The 26025-nt window shown below is 43.8% G+C and overlaps 1 protein-coding gene across 1 annotated transcript; it reads right to left on the bottom strand.

The window, feature by feature from the left end:
- Nucleotides 1–8221: 8221 nt before the first annotated feature.
- Nucleotides 8222–25945, bottom strand: TM2D3 (TM2 domain containing 3). Its single transcript, XM_073652945.1, has 6 exons — nt 25820–25945; nt 22290–22382; nt 11269–11426; nt 10877–11057; nt 9987–10062; nt 8222–8595 (listed from the first exon to the last, which is right to left on the bottom strand). The coding sequence occupies exons 1-6, from the start codon at nt 25896–25898 to the stop codon at nt 8430–8432; spliced, it is 753 nt and encodes a 250-aa protein (XP_073509046.1). The 5' UTR covers nt 25899–25945; the 3' UTR covers nt 8222–8429.
- Nucleotides 25946–26025: the final 80 nt, after the last annotated feature.

Here is a 26025-nt window from a genome sequence, read left to right as displayed (position 1 = left end):
CGAAAACGGTCCAGTGGACTACTGAGGCCATTGAAGCGTTTAAGTGTCTCAAAGATAGGTTCAGTTCTGCCCCTATCCTTATGCAGCCTGATGAGACCAAGCCTTTTTTGGTCGAGTTCGATGCTTCATCGGTGGGGGTTGGAGCAGTTTTGTCTCAGGATAACAGGGATGGAGTACATCCTTGTGCCTTCTTTTCGAAAAAAATTTCAGAAACCGAACTGAATTATGATGTTGGAAATCGGGAGTTGCTGGTTATTAAACTCGCGTATGAACATTGGCTTAATTTTTTGGAAGGCGCTAGATTTCCTATTCAGGTTTTCACAGATCATAAGAATTTGATCTATTTGGATGCTGCCAAGCGCTTGAATACCCGTCAAGCTAGGTGGGCATTTTTTTTTTCTCGGCTTCATTTTTCTGTTACCTATATTCCTGGTACTAAGAATGTTAAAGCCGATGCTTTATCTCGCAGTTTCTCTCCTACGGTCGGTGCCGAGGAAGAGGAGAGAATTTTACAGAAAGGAGTTGTGGTGGCGGCATTGGACTCCGTTTTGGAGGATGGGATTCTGAAAGCTCAAGATGATGCCCCATCTAACACTCCCCATGGGAGGTTGGTCGTGCCTAGAACCTTTAGGAGAGATTTGTTTGTGGAGTGTCATGAGTCTCGGTTGGCAGGTCATCCAGGAATTTCTGAGACTAAGAGACTTATCAGTCGCAGTTTTTGGTGGCCTGGATGGCAGAAAGAAGTCATCAAGTGGGTGCGTCAATGTACTGTGTGTGCTAGGTCAAAGGCTTCACATACTCCTTCTGCGGGGTTGCTTTGCCCTCTGGAGGTTCCTAGTGCGCCTTGGACGCATCTCACAATGGATTTTTATTACTGATCTTCCTGTGTCCGAGGGTTTTACTGTCATCTGGGTGGTTGTGGACCATTTTAGTAAGATGTGTCATTTGGTTCCATTCATTAAGTTGCCCTGCGCCAAGACACTCGCTAAGGCGTTTGTTAAGGAGATTGTCAAGCTTCATGGCGTTCCCACGGATATTGTTTCTGATAGAGGACCTCAGTTTGTGGCTCGCTTTTTGTGACAGGTTGGGAGTCGATTTGTCATTTTCATCTGGGTATCATCCTGAGTCTAATGGACAGACTGAAAGAAAGAACTAGGATGTAGAACAGTTTTTACGTTGCTTTGTGGCGGACAATCAAGAGGTGTGGTCTGAGTTTCTTCCTCTCGCAGAATTTGCTCTTAACAATCATACATCCTCTTCTGCTGGGTGTTCTCCTTTTTTTTGTTGTACAGGGAGATATCCGTCTTTTGGTTTGTTCTCCAAATTGGGGTCGGCGGTGCCGGAGCAGAATTTTTCCGGTGATTTGGAGAGAGTTTGGACTAATGTACGTTGCAACCTTCAAGAGGCTAACAAGAAGTCCAAGAAGTATTTTGACAGGAAACGTAAGGAGGTTTTGTTTACTGTAGGTGACATGGTTTGGTTGTCCTCAAAGAACCGGCGGTTGAGGATTCCCTCAAAAAAACTGGGTCCTAAGTTTGTGGGTTCATTTAAAGTGCTTCAGGTTGTTAACCCGTCTGCTGTTAGGTTGGATGTCCCTACTTCCTGGAAGATTAATCCTGTGTTTCATGTTTCCTTGTTGAAAAAGGCTGATGTATCAGATAGGGATGCCACTGTCACAGTTCCTCCTGTGGTGGAAGACAGCGAATATGAAATTTCTCGTATCTTGAATTCTAGATGGCATAGAGGGAGATTACAGTATCTTGTCTCCAGGAAGGGTTTCGGTCCCAAAGACAACTCCTGGGTAAGGACGGATGATGTCTCTGCTCCTAGGCTTGTGAAAGCTTTCCACAAGAGGTTTCCGGATAAGCCTAGGCCTGGAGGATCCTCATAAAAGAGGGGGTACTGTTAGAACCCTCCTGTTTGTTTTTTCCATCTTGCGTTTCGCGGTCACGTGACAATCTGCCTTTATATTCCAGCTCCGCCCTTTTGGCTGTGCTGGACTTCAGTGTTTGACTGTTTCACTAGCCATGTGCATCTGTGCCTATCTCTGTCAGTTAGCTTGGTCCTTCTGGGACCTCTAGTACCTTTTTGTTAGTTTGTCTTTTTGTGTTCTGCAACAACTTCTCTGTTTAGGAGGTGTCCCATTTTTGTCCCAGACCTTAGTTCTTTTAGGGACCCCTCCCCTTATGCTATAGGTTTCAATCAGACTAGCTGAGGACTAAGGCGGGTCTGTTCGCTAGGAACAGGCAACCCGCTATATCGTAGGGATTCAGCTTGGTCTTACTGTAGAGACAGCTTTCCCCTATCTTTCCTTAGTACTTATTGCAGATCATAACAGTGGGGGCTTATACTGTATATAGGAGGCTATGTGAGGGCTCATACTTTATATAGGGTGCTATGCTGGGGCTCATATTGTATATAGGATGCAATGAGGGCTCATACTATATATTGGGGGCTGTGTGTGAGCTCTTACGGTATAGATGTATGCAGTAGCCCTCTTCTCCTTCTGATACAATATGACCACAGGTAATATTTATCCATTGTGATGTTTATCCATTATAGCATTGTTCTACTGCATGTCAATTCATATAGCAATACTGGGGTGAAGGGTTTGTTTATCCATTTAGAACGCTATTAGATAGATTACTGTATTATCATAATATATATGTTACAAGTCATTTGGTTCAGGCATGTTTTTCTGGCCTAGATTAGCCAAGAGTTAAATGTATGTCTGTTATAACATTGCCAATACATATGACCCACATTATATTACATAACTCTACGTGCCCCACCATATGAACTGTCTATAGGGTTACAGTTTGTGTTTTCTGTATTCTGCCTGCATAATATGCTGATTATATGGACAACTGGCAACAAATTGTCCTTTTTATCGATTTTGGTGTTTTGTATCTTAAATAAAATTATTCTATATTAAAATATTGTGGATCATATGCTCCTTCATAGTCTCTATAGGCTTACATGTATCTTTTTGAAAGGATCTTTTTTCTTTATTTTTTTGAGGAAAAATACACTGCTCAAAAAAATAAAGGGAACACTCAAATAACACATCTTAGATCTGAATGAATGAAATATTCTCATTGAATACTTTGTTCTGTGCAAAGTTGAATGTGCTGACAATAAAATCACACAAAAATCATCAATGGAAATCAAATTTATTAACCAATGGAGGCCTGGATTTGGAGTCACCCCCAAAATTAGTGGAAAAACACACTACAGGCTGATCCAACTTTGCTGTAATGTCCTTAAAACAAGTCAAAATGAGGCTCAGTATTGTGTGTGGCCTCCACGTGCCTGTATGACCTCCCTACAACGCCTGGGCATGCTCCTGATGAGGTTGAAGATGGTCTCCTGTGGGATCTCCTCCCAGACCTGGACTAAAGCATCCGCCAACTCCTGGACAGTCTGTGGTGCAACGTGATGTGGGTGGATGGCGCCAGACATGATGTCCCAGATGTGCTCAATCGGATTCAGGTTTGGGGAACGTGCGGGCCAGTCCATAGCTTCAATGCCTTCATCTTGCAGGAACTGCTGACACACTCCAGCCACATGAGGTCTGGCATTGTCCTGCATTAGGAGGAACCCAGGGCCAACCGCACCAGCATATGGTCTCACAAGGGGTCTGAGGATCTCATCTCGGTACCTAATGGCAGTCAGGCTACCTCTGGCGAGCACATGGAGGGCTGTGCGGCCCTCCAAAGAAATGCCACCCCACACCATTACTGACCCACTGCCAAACTGGTCATGCTGAAGGATGTTGCAGGCAGCAGATCGCTCTCCACTGCGTCTCCAGACTCTGTCATGCCTGTCACATGTGCTCAGTGTGAACCTGCTTTCATCCGTGAAGAGCTCATGGCGCCAATGGCGATTTTGCCAATCCTGGTTTTCTGTGGCAAATGCCAAGCGTCCTGCACGGTGTTGGGCTGTGAGCACAAACCCCATCTGTGGACGTCGGGTCCTCATACGACCCTCACAGAGTCGGTTTCTAACCGTTTGTGCAGACACATGCACATTTGTGGCCTGCTGGAGGTCATTTTGCAGGGTTCTGGCAGTGCTCCTCCTGTTCCTTCTTGCACAAAGGCGGAGGTAGCGGTCCTGCTGCTGGGTTGTTGCCCTCCTACGACCCCCTCCACATCTCCTGGTGTACCGGCCTGTCTCCTGGTAGCACCTCCAGCCTCTGGACATTACGCTGACAGACACAGCAAACCTTCTTGCCACAGCTCGCATTGATGTGCCATCTTGGATGAGCTGCACTACCTGAGCAACTTCTGTGGGTTGTAGAATCCGTCTCATGCTACCACGAGTGTGAAAGCACAACCAACATTCAAAAGTGACCAAAACATCAGCCAGAAAGCATTGGTACTGAGATGTGGTCTGTGGCCCCCACCTGCAGAACCACTCCTTTATTGAGTGTGTCTTGATAATTGCCAATAATTTCCATCTATTGTCTATTCTATTTGCACAACAGCATGTGAAATTGATTGTCAATCAGTGTTGCTTCCTAAGTAGACAGCTTGGTGTTCCCTTTATTTTTTTGAGCATTGTACATATAGTGTACAACAAGTGAAAGAATGCCTGCACTACCTACCTTGCATGCGCGCATTATATTATATATATATATATATATACACATATACACACACACACATATATATATATATATATATATATATACACACATATATATATATATATATATATATATATATATACGCAGTACAGACCAAAAGTTTGGACACACCTCATTTAAAAATTTTTCTGTATTTTCATGACTATGAAAATTGTACATTCACACTGAAGGCATCAAAACTATGTGGAATTATATACTTAACAAAAAAGTGTGAAACAACTGAAAATATGTCTTATATTCTACAGTCATGGCCAAAAGTATTGAGAATGAGACAAATAGTAATTTTTCCAAAGTTTACTGCTTCATTTTTTGTAATGGCAATTTGCATATACTCCTGAATGTCAAAGAGTGATCAGCTTAACAGCAATTACTGTACTTGCAAAGTCAATATTTGCCCAGAAAATGAACTTTAACCCCCAAAACACATTTCAACATCATTGCAGTCTTGCCTTAAAAGGAGCAGCTAACATCGTTTTAGTGATTGATCCATTAACACAGGTGTGGGTGTTGATGAGGACAGGGCTGGCGATCAATCAGTCATGATTAAGTAAGAATGACATCAATGGACACTTTAAAAGGAGGCTGGTTCTTGGTATCATTGTTTCTCTTCAGTTAACCATGGTTATCTCTAAAGAAACACGTGCAGCCATCATTGCACTGCACAAAAATGGCCTAACAGGGAAGAGTATCGCAGCTACAAAGATTGCACCTCTGTCAACAATCTATCGCATCATCAAGAACTTCAAAGAGAGAGCTTCCATTGTTGTCAAAAAGGCTCCAGGGCGCCCAAGAAAGACCAGCAAGCGCCAGGACCGTATCTTAAAACTGTTTCAGCTGCGGGATCGGACTACCAGCGGTGCCGAGCTTGCTCAGGAATGGCAGCAGGCTGGTGTGAGTGCTTCTGCACGCACTGTGAGGCGGAGACTCTTTGAGCAAGGGCTGGTTTCAAGGAGGGCAGCAAAGAAGCCACTTCTCTCCAGAAAAAACATCAGGGACCGACTGATATTCTGCAAAAGGTACAGGGAGTGGACTGCTGAGGACTGGGGCAAAGTCATTTTCTCTGATGAATCCCCTTTTCGATTGTTTGGGACATCTGGAAAACAGCTTATTCGGAGAAGAGGTGAGCGCTACCACCAGTCTTGTCTCATGCCAACTGTAAAGCATCCTGAAACCATTCATGTGTGGGGTTGCTTCTCAGCCAAGGGAATCGGCTCACTCACAGTCTTGCCTAAAAACACAGCCATGAATAAAGAATGGTACCAGAATGTCCTCCAAGAGCAACTTCTCCCAACCGTCCAAGAGCAGTTTGGCGCCCAACAATGCCTTTTCCAGCATGATGGAGCACCTTGCCATAAAGCAAAGGTGATAACTAAATGGCTCATGGAACAAAACAGAGATTTTGGGTCCATGGCCTGGAAACTCCCCAGATCTTAATCCCATTGAGAACTTGTGGTCAATCATCAAGAGACGGGTGGACAAACAAAAACCAACAAATTCTGGCAAAATGCAAGCATTGATTATGCAAGAATGGACTGCTATCAGTCAGGATTTGGTCCAAAAGTTGATTGAGAGCATGCCAGGGAGAATTACAGAGGTCTTGAAGAAGAAGGGGCTACACTGCAAATATTGACTTGCTGCATTAACTCATTCTGTCAATATAACCTATTGGTACTCATAATATGATTGCAATTATATTTCTGTATGTGATATAAACATCAGACAAACACTAATAAAAACCAGAGGCCAGCAGATCATGTGAAAATACAATTTTGGTGTCATTCTCAAAACTTTTGGCCATGACTGTAGGTTCTTCAAAGTAGCCACCTTTTGCTTTGATGACTGCTTTGCATACTCTAGGCATTCTCTTGATGAGCTTCAAGTGGTAGTCACCGGAAATGGTTTTCACTTCACAGCCTCTCAGCTGCATAGCAGAAGTGTCTGGGTCTCCTAGGATCCAGCGTTGTTATAACTTCTTATTAGGGTGCAGTCAGACGAGCATATAAAACGGACCAAGATCAGAACGCCATAATCAGACTGGCTAGAGCAGGATATCTGCATAAAAATACATGAAGGCACTTTTTTCCGATATCAGTCTGATTTACACTGAGTACTGACTGACCGACCCCTATGTGTTACACAGCACTTGTTCAGCATTGTGTATACAATGATGTTCTTTGCCTTCTCTATGGGTAGTCTGGCTGTGTCTGAGAGCAGGCTCCTCGCTGCCGCAGCTGCACATTTGGATATGGCTATTCTACTATGCAACGATGTTTTAGAATGTCACTTGTAAGTACAGCACAAACAACCTGAAAGTTAAACACTTTTCATGTCAGGGGGAAACAGAAGTGGTTAAAAATATTCTCCATTTTAGAAAATGTACTGGTTATATTGTACTGGTTACTGCTTATTACTAGGAATCTCTAAGGTTATGTTCATACATTATGTTTTTTTCAAGCAAATTTATGTAAAATAAAAGCTGATATTACAGTACCAGCCAAAGAAATGAATTTTCAGAAATCTAATGCACATAACACACAGGTTTTTTTTTCCTGACTAAACTGAAAAACTGCTGAGTTTTTCCAAACTGCAGCATGTAACACTTCTTTCAGCATTTGTTCACACATAAAAAAGCAAAGATGCAGGTTTCAGGTTGTGCTGTGTTTTTAGTATTAAAAAAGCAGGTATAGCAATATGCAAAACATTTATTTTTGTGATTTTCCCAAGTTTAAACCACAATGTCTTTGTATTGTCACCTGAGGGCAGTTATAATAATAGTAAAGTTTAATTAAATTTGTGTAATTAATGTGTAAAGTAAACAATTGAACAATGCTTGAGCAACTCAATGGCTGACCAAAGTGTGAAAGTAAACAGTGTCCTACAAACTCAATGCACTGTCAATGTATTAAGTAAACTATTCCTGACCAATCCACCTCCTGGCACTGCTACATTTGTAATGTGTATTTTTCATGAACATATGTGGCCTGTGTTCATGCGGCTATGGAGGAAGCAAAGATGAACTTTGGAATCCTTAAAAACGCAGCAAAACCTGCTTTTTGCAAGCATCTTTTTTACTGCCAAAAGAGCAGGTTTTGCCTGCAGGAAAAAACGCAACATGTGAACATAGCCTAAGTGTTACGCTGCAACTGTCCACTTAGGGCATCAGAGAGTGTATAGCTTGAGGAAACCAAACTATCAGAAGCAAACCAGAAGGCAGGGAAGCTTCTGAAATAAGAACACGAGACAAACCCTTTAAGATGTTTAACATAGTGCTCATACACTAGAAATAGGGTACAAATGCAGTGTTTGGGGCCTCACTTTGTTTCCCCTTGCACGCTTAAACAACCTAGGGGTTAGTACGGCTGTCCCCTTTACCTGAACAAGAGAAATACAGCTCACCCCCTACTGGTGGAAACAGGCATCAGACTTCTTGTATGAGGGCAGAGCCCCAAACATTGTAAAGAAAAAAATTCCCATGTATACAGAAAACGTCCCAAATCATACATGCAGGTGTTTTCTCAGAAAGAACACTATGATGGTTTGTATATTACAGTATAGCAGAATTACACCATGCAAAAAAAACACCTTTTTTTCATAGAAAATAAAACAATGAAACTATACAATAAAGATTACAGTGAGGGATAAAATTGTTTGAGAAAGCCAACCTTAGGAAAAGGCAGATTTAGTACAGATACTGTACATTACAGAAAATATACAAACAGAACAAGCAGAAGCTCAAAAGTTCTGAAAAGCCAAGGCTTGTTCTCCTGGTGTCAGAGCTCCATTAGATATATAGTGACCCATCGGCTGGTCCTACATATCCCACACAGATTAAAAACACATCAATCAGTGTCCAAATTCCAAGTCCTCCAAAACTGAAGAGCTTTCCGAGTCCTTCTCTCCACTGGCCCAAGTAAAACCGGTCAGCCCCAAAGCCTCCGAGAGTGATGCTGGAAGGAGAGAACAAAGATATTACACCCCAGACACTAAGGATTCAAAATGTCAATATTCATCTAATAGAAATTGTATAAAGAATGCTGACGGATGCAGAGTTTCTCATATGCCTTGCATTGCGGTGTCTGGCGAGGAACCAGGGTCAATTTGACAGGGAACCTGCTGCATGACCATGTCAGTGCAAGCAGAAAGAAGCATCTCTCAAGTAACTGCTATAAGAACATTTTATGAATTAATCAGAGCTCGATACCTCTATCAGTCCCATAGACATGGGAGTGGAAGGTTGCATGCCTGACCACAGTCAATTCAAAGGGGATAGGGGCATTATAGTAATTGGTGATGGGTCCAATGATCATACATTTTTCACCCGCCCTTTGGCCAACCCCAGCTCTGTGACAGCACCTCTGTATTAATGCAAGATGTAGCGCACCCTTGTCTGCAGTATGGGAGCACAGTATGCTAGCATAGAAGGAAAATAGTGCACTGCAGCCGTCACTCTTATATTGGTACTGCACCAGGGTCTACTATCAGCCAACAAGCATAATACGCTTGACAGGTCACTATTCCATGCCAGTGGACAGAAGCCCTATGAACCACTATCTACCTGCCGGCACCTCCCTCTCCTCTTGATTAGCCAGTCTGATGCGATGTCATCGTTGTGGTGTGACTTATGCACTATGATGTGCAAGGCCAGATAATCAAAAGAGGAGCTGAGGATGCTCAAAAGGTATAAGGTGGTTACCAGGGCTCCTGTACTAAAGCTATGGAACAGTAACCTGGCTGCTGGACCAGGGTCCTACAAATCGATTCGCTCATCTCTAACAGCTGCTGCATTTGTGGTCCACAACACTAAATATTGTTACCAAAAATGGCCCCAGAGGAAATGACTCAAACTTTCACTTTGGAAAAGAAGCTCCTTCGTTCCCTTGCAATCCCACACTTTAGTATAAAATTGATGGAGATGACCCAGAATCTGTGTACTAAAAGAGTTCACAGTATGTTTATGTCCATTCCATTTTACAGACACTGGTCCTCATATGGGGGCATCATATTACAGCAGGTTTATTAACAACTTGGAAATCAGAAGAACAAATCTTTGGTCTCATAGAAAAAGGTTAGGACTGAAATGGGAAAATCTCTCATTAGGAGCATGTGAGGAATTGAATATGCGAGGAAGACAAAACGCCTGGCTAGAATGGGCTTGGGAACAGTGATCCAGAACTCGAGGAGCAGTACACCTTGTCCTGGTCTATGCTCTTGCCTTCGTTTCGTCGCTTCCCTTATATGTACCTATGAGCTGACACACTAAGTTCCTGTCTAAAGCGTATGGCTTACTAGTTTCTTGCTCTACACCTTGATAAAATGAATGTACGGTAGCAAGCCTTACCTGAGAGTCAGGGCAGTGGACCACTTGTAGCCTCCCGTCCAATTACAGTACAGCATCTTGAGAAACACACGGTTACCTGCAGGTTACAGAGTTCCCAATTATTAGAGAATTGTCAAAATACTAAAAAAATATGTTACATAATCTCTTCCATAAAGTCTCTACATATCTTATTTAGCTGGTTCTCAGAAATTCTGCTTTCCAACACAAGAAATGCACTAATTCAATTATAGCGCCCACATAGGCAGATGCTCTCATGTTCAGGCCCTGTCATTACTATAATGTAATTTATGATATTTCCGTCTGAATCTAATATCCTGCTATCTATAGCAGATACAAAGGCTATGTTTAGGTCTCAGATTGACACATCAAGCCCATCGGCTCCCTGCGATCGCATTGCAGAATCTAATGGGGTGACAGAGGAACTCAGCTTTAAGGAGCTAACAAAGTAACTGCAGACACCAACATTGCTCACTCCCTGTGGTTGTGTCTGTGCTAACGGCAGGGAATAAACAGAGGGAGCCACGAGAGAATGTTCTCGGGTGGGAGATGAGTATTGTGAAAAGGCAGTACATTGACAGAAGCAGTTATTCTTTTGGCAACATTCACCAAATATAGGCACTACGAGGAAGCCGAACCCTGCCATTGGTAGCGTGTTTAAGCTGTATATTAGAGTAAACTGTATGCCGCCACAAATGAAGATAACTCAGATTAGATCAGGGCAAGGAACATAAAGTCACAATCAGCACTGTAAAACTTGTGCCTATTACTGATAGACTAGGCTGACAATAGGAGCAGGTCATGTTGGTTGCCGAGTACCTATCTCAGCACAGCAGCTTCTGACAGAAGTAACAGACATAGCTAGGACAATGCATCTCATTGCAGACACGTACCTAAGCAGTGGACGTGGTCCCTTACAGTACACGTGGCATTAAACCGCTGCCGAGGACAGGATACAGTCATGCAAATACTAGAATTGGATTTGCTACACTCATACTCCGATGGAGGGAGCTGCCAGCAAAACTGACAAGTCATGTTCAAGGTGAAGTTTTCTTGTCGTTGATGATTGTCATCCTGCATATAAAAGAAAAAAATGAGATTGCTTTATTTCTATTTATTGAGAAAACTCCTCAATATCACAGCCATCTTTAGTAGATAAAGATGCAGGCTCAGTTTCCGAGCCCACATCAAAGGAATGGAGCTGGTATATGACGTAACTATACGTGATAAGTGGAGAAGGGGTCATATATAACAATGAGAGTGCAGATTCAGGCCATTCACTTACCACACACATCACCTGAGGCTTGGCCTTACAGTCATAAGTGACAGGTTTGCCATAGATACAAGAGTGATTTGTGTTACAGGTCATACAGTCAGCTGGGAGTTTGCTGCAGAGCCCATTGCTGGGACATTTGGATAAGTAGTCAGGTGTGGCTGTGGTTTCTGAAATAAAATAACATTTCTTAAAATTATTTACAATGTAACAATAACTAATGCGTATCATCTGAATAAAACTTGTGAGGCACAAGTGAATTATTTAGGCCCCTTTAGGTCCAATTAGCCAGTATTGATTTGCTCTACCCTAAAGAGAATCTGATGCCAAAATTGACCCCATTGGATATGTGGAAGCGTTCCAGAGTTATATTAAATTATACTTGCATTTCCCTACACTCCATGGCTGTGTGCCCACGATGCGTTTTTTAAGCGGCAAAAACACTGCAGAAACGCTTGAAAAAAGGATGGTAGAAGGCCTGCCATGTTCCCCAATGATAATCCGCATGTGCTGTGCACATGCTGTGGAAATTTCTGCTGCGGATTATCATTACGGAAAAAAACGCAGCACTACCAATTATTTCGTGGAAGTGCTGCGTTTTCGCCGCCATTGACTTGCATTAGAACGCATGGATTACGCATCACTTCATCTGTAGATGCGCATTCCATGCGTTTCAATGTGTGGATGGTACCCCGGTGTGGAGGACAGGAGACTCTCCTCCGGACCCGGGTACCACAGAACCTGTAAAGATAAGAATAAAATAAAAAATAAATATTATACTTACCTTCTGGCGGCCCCCGATCCGCTCCTCCTCGCATGCCGGCTGTTCGTGATGTACCGAAGGACCTGCGCTGACGTCATAGTCATGTGACGGGTCACGCAACGCTGACGTCGGCAGGTCCTTCAGTGTACCGCTGCCGGGACGGTGAAGCAAGACAGAATGGGCCATCAGAGGCTAAGTATAGATTTATTTTTTTATTTTTTGACATTCTCTCGGGTCACACTATATAAATCCATGCTGTTTGCATGGATTTATATAGTGTGACCAAGTTGACAAGCACTTTCCAAGTGATGCTAAAATCGCTTGGAAAGCGCTTGTCAACCCGCATGCGGAAATGCAAGTGAAGAACGCTTCACATCCGCATGTCCCTGGCAGGAAAACGCATGTACAATCCGCATGTACAATCCGCATGGGTATTTTTTCTGCCAGGGAGATGCAGAAACGCTCAGGAAAAAATCCGGAGCATTTCTGCATCGTGGGCACATAGCCTATAACCTGCGGCCCACAGTGTTCAGTGTGACAGGTCCCTTTAAACAGAAATTTCTAAGTACACAGACACATGAGGATAGAAAACCATGTTGACCTGTTTCTGGGGATTACAGTGGGGGAAAAAAAGTATTTATTCAGCCACCAATTGTTCAAGTTCTCCCACTTAAAAAGATGAGAGAGGCCAGTAATTGACATCATAGGTAGACCTCAATTATGAGAGACAAAATGTGATTTTCAGGATTTGTTTTCTAATAGTCTGATTTGGAAAGAAATATTTTTCAAATTTTGGTGGAAAAGAAGTATTTGGTCAATTACAAACAAGCAAGATTTCTGGCTCTCACAGACCTGTAACTTCTTCTTTAAGAGACTCCTCTGCCCGCCACTCATTAGCTGTAGTACTGGCACCTGTTTGAACTTGTTATCAGTATATACACGACACCTGTCCGCAACCTCAAACAGTCACACTCCACTATGGTGAAGACCAAAGAGCTGTTGAAGGACACCAGAAACAATTGTAGCCCTGCATCGGGCTGGGAAGACTGAATCTGCAATAAGCAAGCAGCTTGGTGTGAAGAAATCAACTGTGGGAGCAATAATTAGAAAATGTAAGACATACAAGACCACTGATAATCTCCTTCGATCTGGGGCTCCACACAAGATCTCACCCCGTGGGGTCAAAATGATCTCAAGAACGGTGAGCAAAAATCCTAGAACCACACGGAGGGACCTAGTGAATGACCTGCAGAGAGCTGGGACCAACGTTACACAGGCTACCATAAGTAACACACTACGCCGCAAGGGACTCCGACGTGCCCCCCTGCTTAAAGAAGTTGTTCACTACTTTAGTTCTCCCCCCCACCACCCCAATTTATACCCCCGGGGCCCCTAAGATTTATTGTAAATACCTTCTGTTGCTGATAATGGCTGTAAGCGGTGCTATCGGTGGCCGCTCACAGGCATCACGTGACCCCCTGCTGACGTCACAACAAGTGAGGCGTGACTCAGCGCTGGGGTCCCCGCGGTGGCTGTTGGGTTGTGGGCGGGGTTACCCCCCGCGTCTGTCTGTAAACAAAACAAATGACAAACTACGAACAAACACTAATAATTAACAACTAATATTGCAACAAACTCGTAGAGACTACATTATAAGATGCAATGTAATATACCAGTCTCCTTCCCTAGATATAAAAGACATATTAATACTGTGAGATCGCAGTGCAGCCAAGACAGCATGGTGAGAAAAAGATCCTACTGGAAGAATGAGACGAGCCCCTGCATGATTATATGATCAGAACATGATACGTCTTCAACGCACCATAGTCACTCGATTGGATGACAGAAGGAGGAGGCGTACAAGAGGTGGTACCCACTCACGCTGGTTTAGCCGCCAGATGCGGCCGGCAACCCTGCCGATAAGTTTATTACAAAACTATTGTACTATCATACCAAAACAGATCATAGACTGTGAGCCCCTGATGATCATGACAGTCTCATACAAGAATGATAGAAAGTACTAAGGACTATTAGAGATGATTAGCCAGGCTACCTCAATATAAAACTCCTAGATCAGGAGAAACAAGCACCGCACCTGTATATGGCAGCCGGACTATAAAGCCGTTCTGAAGATAATAGCACAGGACATATTCATTTTACTATTACTAATGCCATTATCAGACTGCAGACTCACAATGAGGTGAAATGAGATGGCAGAACTTCTAATAGCCAGAGGCTAAACTGAAAAGGGAGTTATAAATATAAACAAAAAGATACCCCTTTGAATTTTGACTAATCCCTGGCCTCCCAACAATACAATATATATTAATGGGAAGCCGGTGAGATAAATTAAAATCATACACAATAGTCCTATGTTTAGGATAATTTTAGGAAATTTGTCACTTAAAAAATCTTTTTTAAAAATATTGAATATAAGTTATTTTTTATATTTTATTCCAATTGGATTTGACTGTGAAATACTGAGAAAGAATTCTGAGTTGTATCTAAAAAACACCATACCTACTGTGAAGCATGAGGGTGGCAACAACATGCTTTGGGGCTGTTTCTCTGCCAAGGGACCAGGACGACTGATCCGTGTACATGAAAGAATGAATGGGGCCTTGTATCGTGAGATTTTGAGTGTAAACTTCCTTCCATCAGCAAGGGCATTGAAGATGAAACGTGGCTGGGTCTTTCAGCGTGACAATGATCCCAAGCACAGTGCCAGGGCAACAAAGGAGTGGCTTCTTAAGAAGCATTTCAAGGTCCCGGAGTGGCCTAGCCAGTCTCCAGATCTAAACCCTATAGAAAACCTTTGGAGGGAGTTGAAAGTCCGTGTTGCCCAGCGACAGCCCCAAAACCTCACTGCTCTAGAGGAGATCTGCATGGAGGAATGGGCCAACATACGAGCAACAGTGTGTGCCAACCTTGTGAAGATTTACAGAAAACGTTTGACCTCTGTCATTGCCAACAAAGGATATATAACAAAGTATTGAGATGTACTTTTGTAATTGACCAAATACTTATTTTTCACCAAATTTTGAAAAAAGTATTTAGTCAGCCACCAATTTTGCAAGTTCTCCCACTTAAAAAGATGAGAGAGGCCTGTAATTGACATCATAGGTAGACCTCAATTATGAGACAAAATGAGAAAACAAATCCTGAAAATCACATTGTCTGATTTGGAAAATATTTTTTTTCCCCACTGTATATGTGGAGCCCTTTATTGCCTGATGACCATATACGCTTTTTGATCAGGTACAAGGAATACTTGATATATTACTACAATAGGCCCCAGAGGAGATCACATGCACAGTAAATGGCAAGCCTTTTTCTTGGACATTAGCCTTCAGTTTGGTTGTTAAATGAATCACGATATAAAAAAATTTTGCTGTAGAGAATGACTGATAGGTGAAGAGGATTGTTTGCATGGTCTTGCATCTCAAAGTTAAAACTGTTTTTGGTGCATGTAACAAACTACTATGTCCAGGAACTGTCCCAGTTGTCATGCTCTCTAACTTAAGCTCTTTTTCAGTGGTTGGGTCCTTTTCATCAGCATTCTGCCAGCACTATAGCTGCTGGAATTTGCCTTCCCTCACTTTCCAATGTCATGTAAACGCTGCAGCTAATCAGCAGCTGCTGATCAGTTAAAGCCTTCAGTGACCGAGTGAGTCAAAGTATTCCTTAGGCCGGTTTCACACATCCGCATATTTCCGGTACTGAAAAAAACAGTACCGGAGAAATCTGTGTCAGTGTACACCTGTGTGGCACACATGTGGCAACCATGTGTCGCATCAGGAACACATGTACCGGTGCCTGGGAATCAGTGGCACAGTGAGCTCTGTTCCCAAGCACTGGGTGCTGAACGCTGCTCTCATCATTGTCCCCTACTTGTGCTGCAATCAGCATCAGCAGGGGACAATGTTGAGAGTAGTAATGTCTGCTCCCTCTGTCTCCAAGTGTAAAAATAAGAATAAAGTAAGAAAATCCATATACTCATCTGTCCTAAGTGTTCCCTGCTGTAATCCACCTGACCGCTCACGCCGAGAATGACTCACTCCAGCGAGCGGCCCCAGAGCTCCGCTCAGTGAGCGGTGTCCTGTCACTCACTGAGCTCAGCGCAGCTTCGGGGCTCGCTCGCAGCAGCGTGTCATTCTTCCCGGCTCCATGAGCGATCGCATGGATTACTTAAGGATAGGTGAGTATAAGGATTTTTTTATTTTATTCTTATTTTTACAGTTGAAGACAGCAAGAGCAGACTAATACTCTCATCATTATCCCCTGCTGATTGCAGCGCCGGCAGGGAACGATCATGAGGGCAGCGTTCAGGGAACGATCATGAGGGCAGCGTTCAGGGAACGATCATGAGGGCAGCGTTCAGGGAACGATCATGAGGGCAGCGTTCAGGGAACGATCATGAGGGCAGCGTTCAGGGAACGATCATGAGGGCAGCGTTCAGGGAACGATCATGAGGGCAGCGTTCAGGGAACGATCATGAGGGCAGCGTTCAGGGAACGATCATGAGGGCAGCGTTCAGGGAACGATCATGAGGGCAGCGTTCAGCACCCGATACTTGGGAACAGCGCTAACTGTACACTGATTCCCAGGCGCTGGTACGTGTCACATGGATAACACGTGGATGTCATCAGTGTGGGATGACACTTTGACCACTTACTCTCCTTAAACTATGTTTCTGTTAGCTCTCACTTTTTCCTCTATAGTCCTCCACTTTCTAATAACCCCTCAAATCCCTACACCAAGTAAGAAACTCATCATCTCTCCCTCTATCCTCCCCATTCATCTCACCTCCTCCTCCAAATTATTCCTCAACATTCAATCCTGGATCTCCAAACACAGACAGCCACCTCATGCTCTCTCTTGCTCCCACCTGCTAACACTTTCTCTGCTCCTCCTCACTGCTGGAGATATCTCTCCAAATCCTGGTCCTCCTCGCCATATCCCCACAGTTACTTCTACCTCCTATCCACGACCTTCCTCAAACTGTCGCAACCCTTCTAACCTCATACCCATCCAACTAATACCCACCTCCTCAGCTATACTAACAGGAGCTCTATGGAACGCTCGCTCTGTCTGCAACAAACTTTCCTTCATCCACGATCTTTTCATTACAAACAAACTCTCCTTCCTCGCCATCACCGAAACCTGGCTCACCCCCTCTGACACAGCCTCCCCAGCTGCCCTTTCATATGGCGGATTCCACCTTTCCCACACCCCCCGCCCCAATGGCAAACATGGTGGAGGCGTAGGTTTCCTCCTATCAGAACTCTGCGCTTTCACCAAAATCCCACTGCCACCCTCCGTTACACTCCCCTCTTTTGAGGTGCACTGTGTGCGCATCTATTCCCCCTCCAACCTCCAACTGGCCGTCGTTTACCGACCCCCAGGGCAAGCCACCACCTTCTTAGACCATTTCACTACCTGGCTGCTTCACTTCCTTTCCACTGACATCCCCACTATCATAATGGGTGACTTCAACATCCCCATTGACACTCCCCACTCGTCTGTCTCTAAGCTCCTATCCCTCACTTCCTCCTTTGGACTCACTCAATGGTCTTCCACACCCACCCACAAAGATGGCCACACACTGGACCTCATCTTCACCCGCCTCTGTTCCCTATCTAACCTCTCTAACTCACCCCTCCCTCTCTCTGACCATAACCTCCTCACATTCTCTACCCTCTCCTCTCCGGGTGCACAATCCCCACTCCACAAACTCACACACCCTCGCAGAAATCTCAAACACCTTGACCTACACTCTCTCTCTGAATCCCTCCTTCCTCTCACAGACATAAATTCCTTGCACGATGCAGACGTTGCTGCTGCTTCATATAACACCACAATAGCTGCAGCTCTAGACCTCGCCCCTCTCACACACACCACACCTCGCACATTCAACAGGCAACCCTGGCACACTAAACTTACCAAAGAACTGCGCCGGGCCTCCAGGGTTGCGGAGCGGAGATGGAAAAGGTCTCACTCCATCGAGCACTTCATCGCATTCAAGCAATCCCTCACTAATTTCAAGTCCGCACTCACTACAGCAAAACAAACCTACTTCTCATCTCTCATATCCTCCCTATCTCACAACCCTAAACAGCTATTTAACACTTTCAACTCTCTCCTTCGTCCCCCAGCACCTCCTCCCTCTTCTCTCATCTCAGCCGACGACTTTGCCTCATTCTTCAAACAGAAGATTGACACCATCAGACAAAACTTTGGCCTAAAGTCCACACAACCCCTCCTCATATCTACTCAACCCTCCTCCTCCAAACCCCTCTTCTCCACCGTTACAGAAGGTCAAGTCTCCTCTTTACTCCCCAAATCACACCTCACCACCTGCGAACTTGACCCAATCCCATCCCACCTCATCACTAACCTCACCTCAGTCTTCATCCCAACCCTAACCCACCTCTTCAATCTATCACTAACAACCGGAGTCTTCCCCTCATGTTTCAAACATGCCGCAATCACACCCATCCTCAAAAAGCCCTCCCTTGACCCTTCCTCTCTGACCAGCTACCGCCCCATATCACTCCTCCCCTTTGCCTCAAAACTTCTAGAACAACATGTCCACCTTGAACTGTCCTCCCACCTCTCCTCCTGCTCCCTCTTCGACCGTCTACAATCTGGCTTCCGACCGCATCACTCGACTGAAACTGCCCTGACCAAAGTCACCAACGACCTACTAAATGCCAAATCCAAGCGACACTACTCCATCCTCCTCCTTCTGGACCTGTCATCTGCCTTTGACACAGTGGACCATTCCCTCATCTCTTGGCATCACGGACTTGGCTCTATCTTGGATCTCCTCATACTTAACAGACAGGACATTCAGCGTCTCCCACTCACGCACCACCTCCTCATCTCGCCCCCTATCTGTCGGTGTCCCCCAAGGTTCAGTTCTAGGACCTCTGCTCTTCTCCATCTACACCTTCGGCCTGGGACAGCTCATAGAGTCTCACGGCTTTCAGTATCACCTCTATGCTGACGACACACAGATCTACCTCTCTGGACCCGATATCTCCTCCCTACTAACCAGAATCCCACAATGTCTGTCCGCCATCTCATCCTTCTTCTCCGACAGGTTTCTAAAACTCAACATGGATAAAACAGAGTTCATCATCTTTCCACCCTCTCATTCACATCCCCCATCCGACCTATCCATCAACGTCAATGGCTGTTCACTCTCCCCAGTCCCACAAGCTCGCTGCCTTGGGGTAACCCTGGACTCTGATCTCTCCTTCAAGCCACATATTCAAGCCCTTTCCACCTCCTGCCGACTCCAACTCAAAAACATCTCCCGGATCCGTGCATTCCTCAGCAAAGACTCTGCAAAAACACTAGTGCATGCCCTCATCATATCCCGCCTCGACTACTGCAACCTCCTGCTCCGTGGCATCCCTTCCAACACTCTTGCACCTCTCCAATCTATCCTAAACTCTGCTGCTCGACTAATCCACCTGTCCCCCCGCTATTCCCCGGCCTCTCCTCTCTGTCAATCCCTTCACTGGCTCCCTATTGCCCAGAGAATTCAGTTCAAAACTCTAACCATGGCATACAAAGCCATCCACAACCTGTCTCCCCCATACATCTGTGACCTAGTCTCCCGGTACTTACCTGCACGCAACCTCCGATCCTCACAAGATCTCCTGCTCTACTCCCCTCTTATCTCCTCCTCCCACAATCGTATACAAGATTTCTCCCGTGCTTCCCCCCTACTCTGGAACTCTCTAACCCAACATATCAGACTCTCGCCGACCGTGGAAACCTTCAAAAGGAACCTGAAGACCCACCTCTTCCGACAAGCCTACAACCTGCAGTAAACACCACTGCACGACCAGCTCTACCCTCACCTACTGTATCCTCACCCATCCCTTGTAGACTGTGAGCCCTCGCGGGCAGGGTCCTCGCTCCTCCTGTACCAGTCGCTGACTTGTTTTGTTAAGATTATGTAAATGCTTTTGTTATGTATATCCCTATCACATGTAAAGCGCCATGGAATAAATGGCGCTATAATAATAAATAATAATAATAATAATAATGTTTTGTGGCTCATGCAGTGGGTAAAAATGGACACGTCAGCACGTTTTGCCCATGTACACACGGTCTGTGAAAACACACTGACATGTGCATAGACCCATTCATGTGAATGAGTCTACGTGTGTCAGTGTCTCCAGTACGTGTGGAAACGGTCACCACACAAACCAGACACACTAACATGTAAAAGAGGCCTTAGTCTAAAAAAAACAAAACACACAACCAATTCACATCCAGAAAATCAGATGCTGTAACAAAATACAGAATAGACTAGTGCATGCAGCATTTTTCTTTCATTTGAACATTCAGTCAGTGTAAAGAAAAGAATCGGGGCCAAACATTTAGATCAAGAAGGGGTTGTCCTAGTAGTGGACAACCCCATTAAAGTAAGCCCTAAGAATCACATCAGAAAATGCATCATTTTATTATTGAGCCATGTTGCAATTCCTGATATGGCACCTGGTCTGTGGTAGCACTGTTTTCTACAAAAAAGTGAAAAGAGCAATTGGCATTTTATGCATCAGTCAGAGTTCTAACTTTCAGACCCCACAAATCAGACACTCACAGCATATACTGAATTACAGGTACTTCTCACAAAATTAGAATATAAAAAAAAAAGGATTTCAGTTCTTCAAAAGAAAAGTGAAACTCGTATTATATAGAGTCATTACAAACAGAGTGATCTATTTCAAGTGTTTATTTCTGTTAATGTTGATGATTATGGCTTACAGCCAATGAAAACACAAAAGTCATTATCTCAGTAAAGTAGAATAATTAACAAAAAACACTTGCAAAGGCTTCCTAAGAATTTAAAAAGGTCCTTTAGTCTGTTTCAGTAGGCTCCACAATCATAAGGAAGACTGCTGACTTGACAAATGTCCAGAAGGCAGTCATTGACACACTCCACAAGGAGGGTAAGACACAAAAGGTTATTACTAAAGAAGCTGGCTGCTAACAGCATGCTGTATCCAAGCATATTAATGGAAAGTTGAGTGGAAGGAAAAAGTGTGGTAGAAAAAGGGACAACTGGGATAACTGCAGCCTTGAAAGGATTGTTATGAAAAGGCCATTCAAAAATTTGGGGGAGATTCACAAGGAGTGGACTGCTGCTGGAGTCATTGCTTCAAGAACCATCACACACAGACGTATCCAGGACATGGGCTACAAGTGTCGCATTCCTTGTGTCAAGCCACTCATGACCAATAGACAACGCCAGAAGCATCTTACGTGGGCCAAGGAGAAAAAACGATCTGGACGGTTGCTCAGTGGTCCAAGGTGATATTTTCAGATGAAAGTAAATTTTGCATTTCATTTGGAAATCAAGGTCCCAGAGTCTGGAGGAAGAGTGGAGAGGCACACAATCCAAGCTACTTGAGGTCTAGTGTGAAGTTTCCACAACCAGTGATGGATTGGGGAGCCATGTCATCTGCTGGTGTAGATCCACTGTGTTTTATCAAGACCAAATTCAGCGCAGTCGTCTACCAGGAAATTTTAGAGCACTTCATGCTTCCCTCTGCCGACAAGCTTTTTGGAGATGGAAATTTCATTCTCCAGCAGGACTTGGCACCTGTCCACACTGCCAAAAGTACCAATACCTGGTTTAAAAACAACAGTATCACTGTGCTTGATTGGCCAGCAAACTCGCCTGACCTTAACCCCATAGAGGATCTATGGGGTATTGTCAAGAGGAAGATGAGAGACACCAGACCCAACAATGCAGACGAGCTGAAGGCTGCTATCAAAGCAACCTGGGCTTCCATAACACGTCAGCAGTGCCACAAGCTGATCGCCTCCATGCCACGCTGCATTGATGCAGTAATTGATGCAAAAGGAGCCCCGACCAAGTATTGAGTGCATTTACTGAACATACATTTCAGTAGGCCAACATTTCGGATTTTAAAAACATTTTTCAAGCTGTTGTTATAAAGTATTCTAATTTACTGAGATAGTGACTTTTGTGTCTTCATTGGCTGTAAGCCATAATCATCAACATTAACAGAAATAAACACATGAAATAGATCACTCTGCTTGTAATGACTCTATATAATATATGAGTTTCACTTTTTGCATTGAAGAACTGAAATAAAATTAACTTTTTGATGATATTCTAATTTTTTGAGAAGCACCTGTAGATAGCCCACTGAAGGGTTTCCTTGCTTGTTTTATTTTTAATAGATAAAAATTAAACAGCATCAAAACTGAAAATAATTACCAACTACTTTGATGCTTGGGATCATAGTGGAAGATGGAAGTTGGTCTTTTACAACTTGTGCTGCTGCTTTAAATTGCTCAAAACTCATAGAACCTGGGGAAAGAATGACAGATGATTATTAATATACAAAAGAGAATAAAATACGATCACTAACAGACAGTATGGAAAGATTTAAGGCATCAAACCCAGTCCCCAAAGCTCAAAGGGAATTTGTCACAAGGTTTTAGCCATCTAACCTGAGAGTAGCATGATGTAAAGACAGTTTTATCAGCAGTAGATTATCATAAGACAACTAGTAAACCTGTTGCCATGTACCAGGAGTACTCCAGATTCATGAGCTCTATATAACCCCACTCCCACCACTGATTCGCAGCTTTCTGCCTATGCGCAGTGTACATAGACAGCTGTAAATCAGTGGTGTGGACAGGGTTATATAGCACTCAGCATTCAGTGATTTATCAAAATGACAGCAAGCAGCCAAAGTGTTACCTAGTAATCAGGGTCTCTGCACCTACATCATGCTTCTCTTAGATGGGGTAGCGAATACCTGGTGACAGATTCCCTTTAAAGGGCAACTTAATATTTAATATTTTTATGCACTTTAATTGCCTGTAGATCAGTGGGGTTCCAAATACTGAGGACCCCACACATTGCTCAAATACAGCTGAGAAGTGAGCAACTTCGGAGGTAGAAGTACACAGCCTATGACTTCCCACTGAATTCACTCTGCCGTGCGCTCCTGCCACCTGAGCTGCTCACTTCTCAGCCATCTTCTGAGCAATAGGTGAGGGTCTCAGGAGCTTGAACCTCCACTGAACAGCAGGCAAGTAAAGTGTGTAAAAAAACTATACAATAACTGTTACGCGTTTAGTAATAATTTAGTAGTAAATACACCCATTAGCCATAATACTAAAGCTTAATTGTGCAGCTCCGTCTCTAGCTGCCAAAAAACTGCTGACTCCTAAAGGAATATTCTCTAAATGTGTCCTGTTCCTACCCCATGCTGTATCTCGCAGTGGCAGAAATTTAATGGAAAGCCATGTACTTGTATGGTCTTGCATAGTACGGCTCAGGAGCTGAGCCTGCGCCGTTCACAGTAAGAGCCAGCTGTAATATATAGCTTGCCTTTCCATGCAACTGCTGGGACTTGTGATAGCTCCAATCCGGGGAATTTTACTGCTTAGATGCCGTGATTACTATTGACCGTGGCATCTAAGTGGTTAGACAGATGAGGGGGCTCTGCAGCCCCATCAGCCACTCACATCTGTTCAGGTGCTGGGTGTGGATGGGCTGGTGCTTCGATAGTATCCTGACAGCAGGTATAACTCACTGCACTACATAAGGCATAGAGTGCAATATGTAAGTGAAGAAATGATCGTACATACAAGTGCTGGAACTAAGGCTATGATCACAGTTTTATTTTTCTTTGAATTTTGGCAAATGTCCTGTGCTGAAATCCAGCATAAAACCTCACCCCAATCCCAAATAAACCAACTTGCATTATGAATCGCATCAGGTTGATACAGACAAAAACAACCCTACTAAAAAGGGCTAATCAGCAAATAAACAAGGCGCAGTGTACACTGTAAATCTACAGCATAGATCCAGGATTTATACTCTGTACCAGTCTAGCCATCATAATTCAGGTTACAGTAGCACAGATACTTGCATATGCCCATTTCATTAGCCTCATATATCACACACCTTGACGGATGTCTTTATCATCGATCATCTTGTGACATTCACCTTAACAGTTAGTGGTCTTATAGGCTTTTAAATTGTGTCCTTGTTTTACTTAGATGCATGCATTTTTGGCTGCAAAGCATTTTTTTGCAATAGGGACTCATTAGAAATGTGGAACCACTTGGCTTCTATAGCCTCTATGTGGCACTGTATAAAGCAGATAACATTGATCTGTCATTTTGACAGCACGGTCTGTGCCCCACACATCTTTGCCTAAAAAAAAATCTCCTAAGACAATTTCTGACTACATCAAAAGGTGAATTTTCAAATAGTCATTAATAAGCTTAGAAAACAAGGGGTACAGGCCCTGCCATCAGTACGAACTGTCAGATTCAGTGTTAACGCCTTACATGTACGGAGCACGTCAGGTGTGGAAGAATTGAGCGGGCTCAGGAGCTGAGACCAAAGAATACCCAAATGATGCTGACTGTGAAAGCAGCATTTCTGGCATGTAGTCTGAGGGTACGCACCCCTCGATGCCCCATCCCACCTCGCAACATGATCATGGGGTGCATATGGCAGCCAGGAGCCTTCCGAAGCCCTGTGCCTGACATGACTATGCTCCTGTGAAGCCCAGCTCCAGGAGGCCATACATTGGACAAGTGATCAGATGATCGCAGGTTCAATCTCCCTGAGGGGGATTTAGAAAAAAAAAAAGTGACAAATATAAAAAAAAGTTGTTAAAATTGTAATGATCCTTTGTTTCAATAAATAAAAATATATAACAAAAAATAAACAATTAGTATTGCTACGTCTGTAAAAGTGTAATCTATCACAATGTAAAAATATTTAAAGTGAGTACAAAAAAAAAATCTGAAGGCTAAAACTTCCGGTTTAAAAATGTAATAAAAGGTGATCAAAACATTGTGTGCGCTCCAAAATAGTATGACTAAAAACAGAGCCCTCACACGGCTAAATAAACAAGAGATTTTTTTTTCTTTTTTCTTTTAGAAATCAAATTTGGGAATTTTTCTTAACCCAAAACAAAAAAAACAACAACACTACATAAGTTTGGTTTTTCTGGAATTGTAATGGCAAGGAGAATCATGATGCCTGTTCTTTTTTTATTTATCACAAAAAGAAAGCCACAAAATCAAAACCCCCAAAATAAACTGTAAAATGGCCTTTTTTCCTTTTGCCCACCACAATTTTACCAGATTTATAATTTTCTTTCTGCAAAAAGGCTGTTATATGGTTATGTAGGTGGAAAGATAGCAATATGGATCTTGCAAAAAGTGTGAAAAAAAATGGCTGTGGCAGGAAGGGGTTAACCCATTGTGCAGCCAGCCATGTACTGTGATACATAGAGGCTGTAAAAGACAAACACAAAAATGTTAAAGACACATGTATACTGCAAAAACACACTGCAGCCAAAAAACATGTATTTAAGTAAAAAAAAAAACACCACAATAACCCTTTAAAGGGCAGGTCCACTAATTGGGTGACTACCTCCAATCCTGATGACAGTTTAGCAATACCAGATCAGCAGTGTGGGCCATCAATATGTAGTGGAGCTCCCCTCAATGTTATGGCTGCTCTGCCACATATGCAAATGAGGCACAGTAATGGGTGCGGTCACTACCCCTCTCCATGTTACAGCCTCAGGCACGTCACTCCCCATCTTTTATGTCAGCATCATCTTCCTTTACTCTGCACCAGTGACAGAGACCAACAGTGCTGACATCACACCGGTCTCACAGGGGTTATTATATCAGTGTGAGTGTGTGAACGATCACCACAGCAGCAGTCACACAAGACACCAGGGACATGTCAGCCCTACCACTCACCACGACCGGAGAACACATAGAGCTGCGACAGGAACAAGACTACACGGACCAGCCGCTTCAGTGGTGACAACGCCGCCATGTTTCTCTGTGCAGCACAACCTCCTCTGCACTGCGCAGGCGCCGCAAAGTGCAGACGTTCTACCCTGCGTTCCAAGTCTCACTGTCAGAGCTAGCTACGCCCACACATCCTAGTACGCGTTGTGATT

Source organism: Phyllobates terribilis, unplaced genomic scaffold (assembly GCF_046119375.1).
Source record: "Phyllobates terribilis strain yellow unplaced genomic scaffold, ASM4611937v1 Scaffold_11__3_contigs__length_659146591, whole genome shotgun sequence".
Classification (NCBI taxonomy): domain Eukaryota; kingdom Metazoa; phylum Chordata; class Amphibia; order Anura; family Dendrobatidae; genus Phyllobates; species Phyllobates terribilis.
Note: the sequence above shows the minus strand (reverse complement) of the source record. Positions and strands in the feature narration are given on the sequence as shown.

Coding starts and splice junctions, on each gene's coding strand:
- TM2D3 (XM_073652945.1), bottom strand. CDS start 25,898: ATGGCGGCGTTGTCACCACTGAAGCGGCTGGTCCGTGTAGTCTTGTTC. Junction 11,058..11,268: donor AGCCTCAGGTGATGTGTGTG/GTAAGTGAATGG, acceptor TTTTATATGCAG/GATGACAATCATCAACGACA. Junction 8,596..9,986: donor TCCACTGCCCTGACTCTCAG/GTAAGGCTTGCT, acceptor CTCTCCTTCCAG/CATCACTCTCGGAGGCTTTG.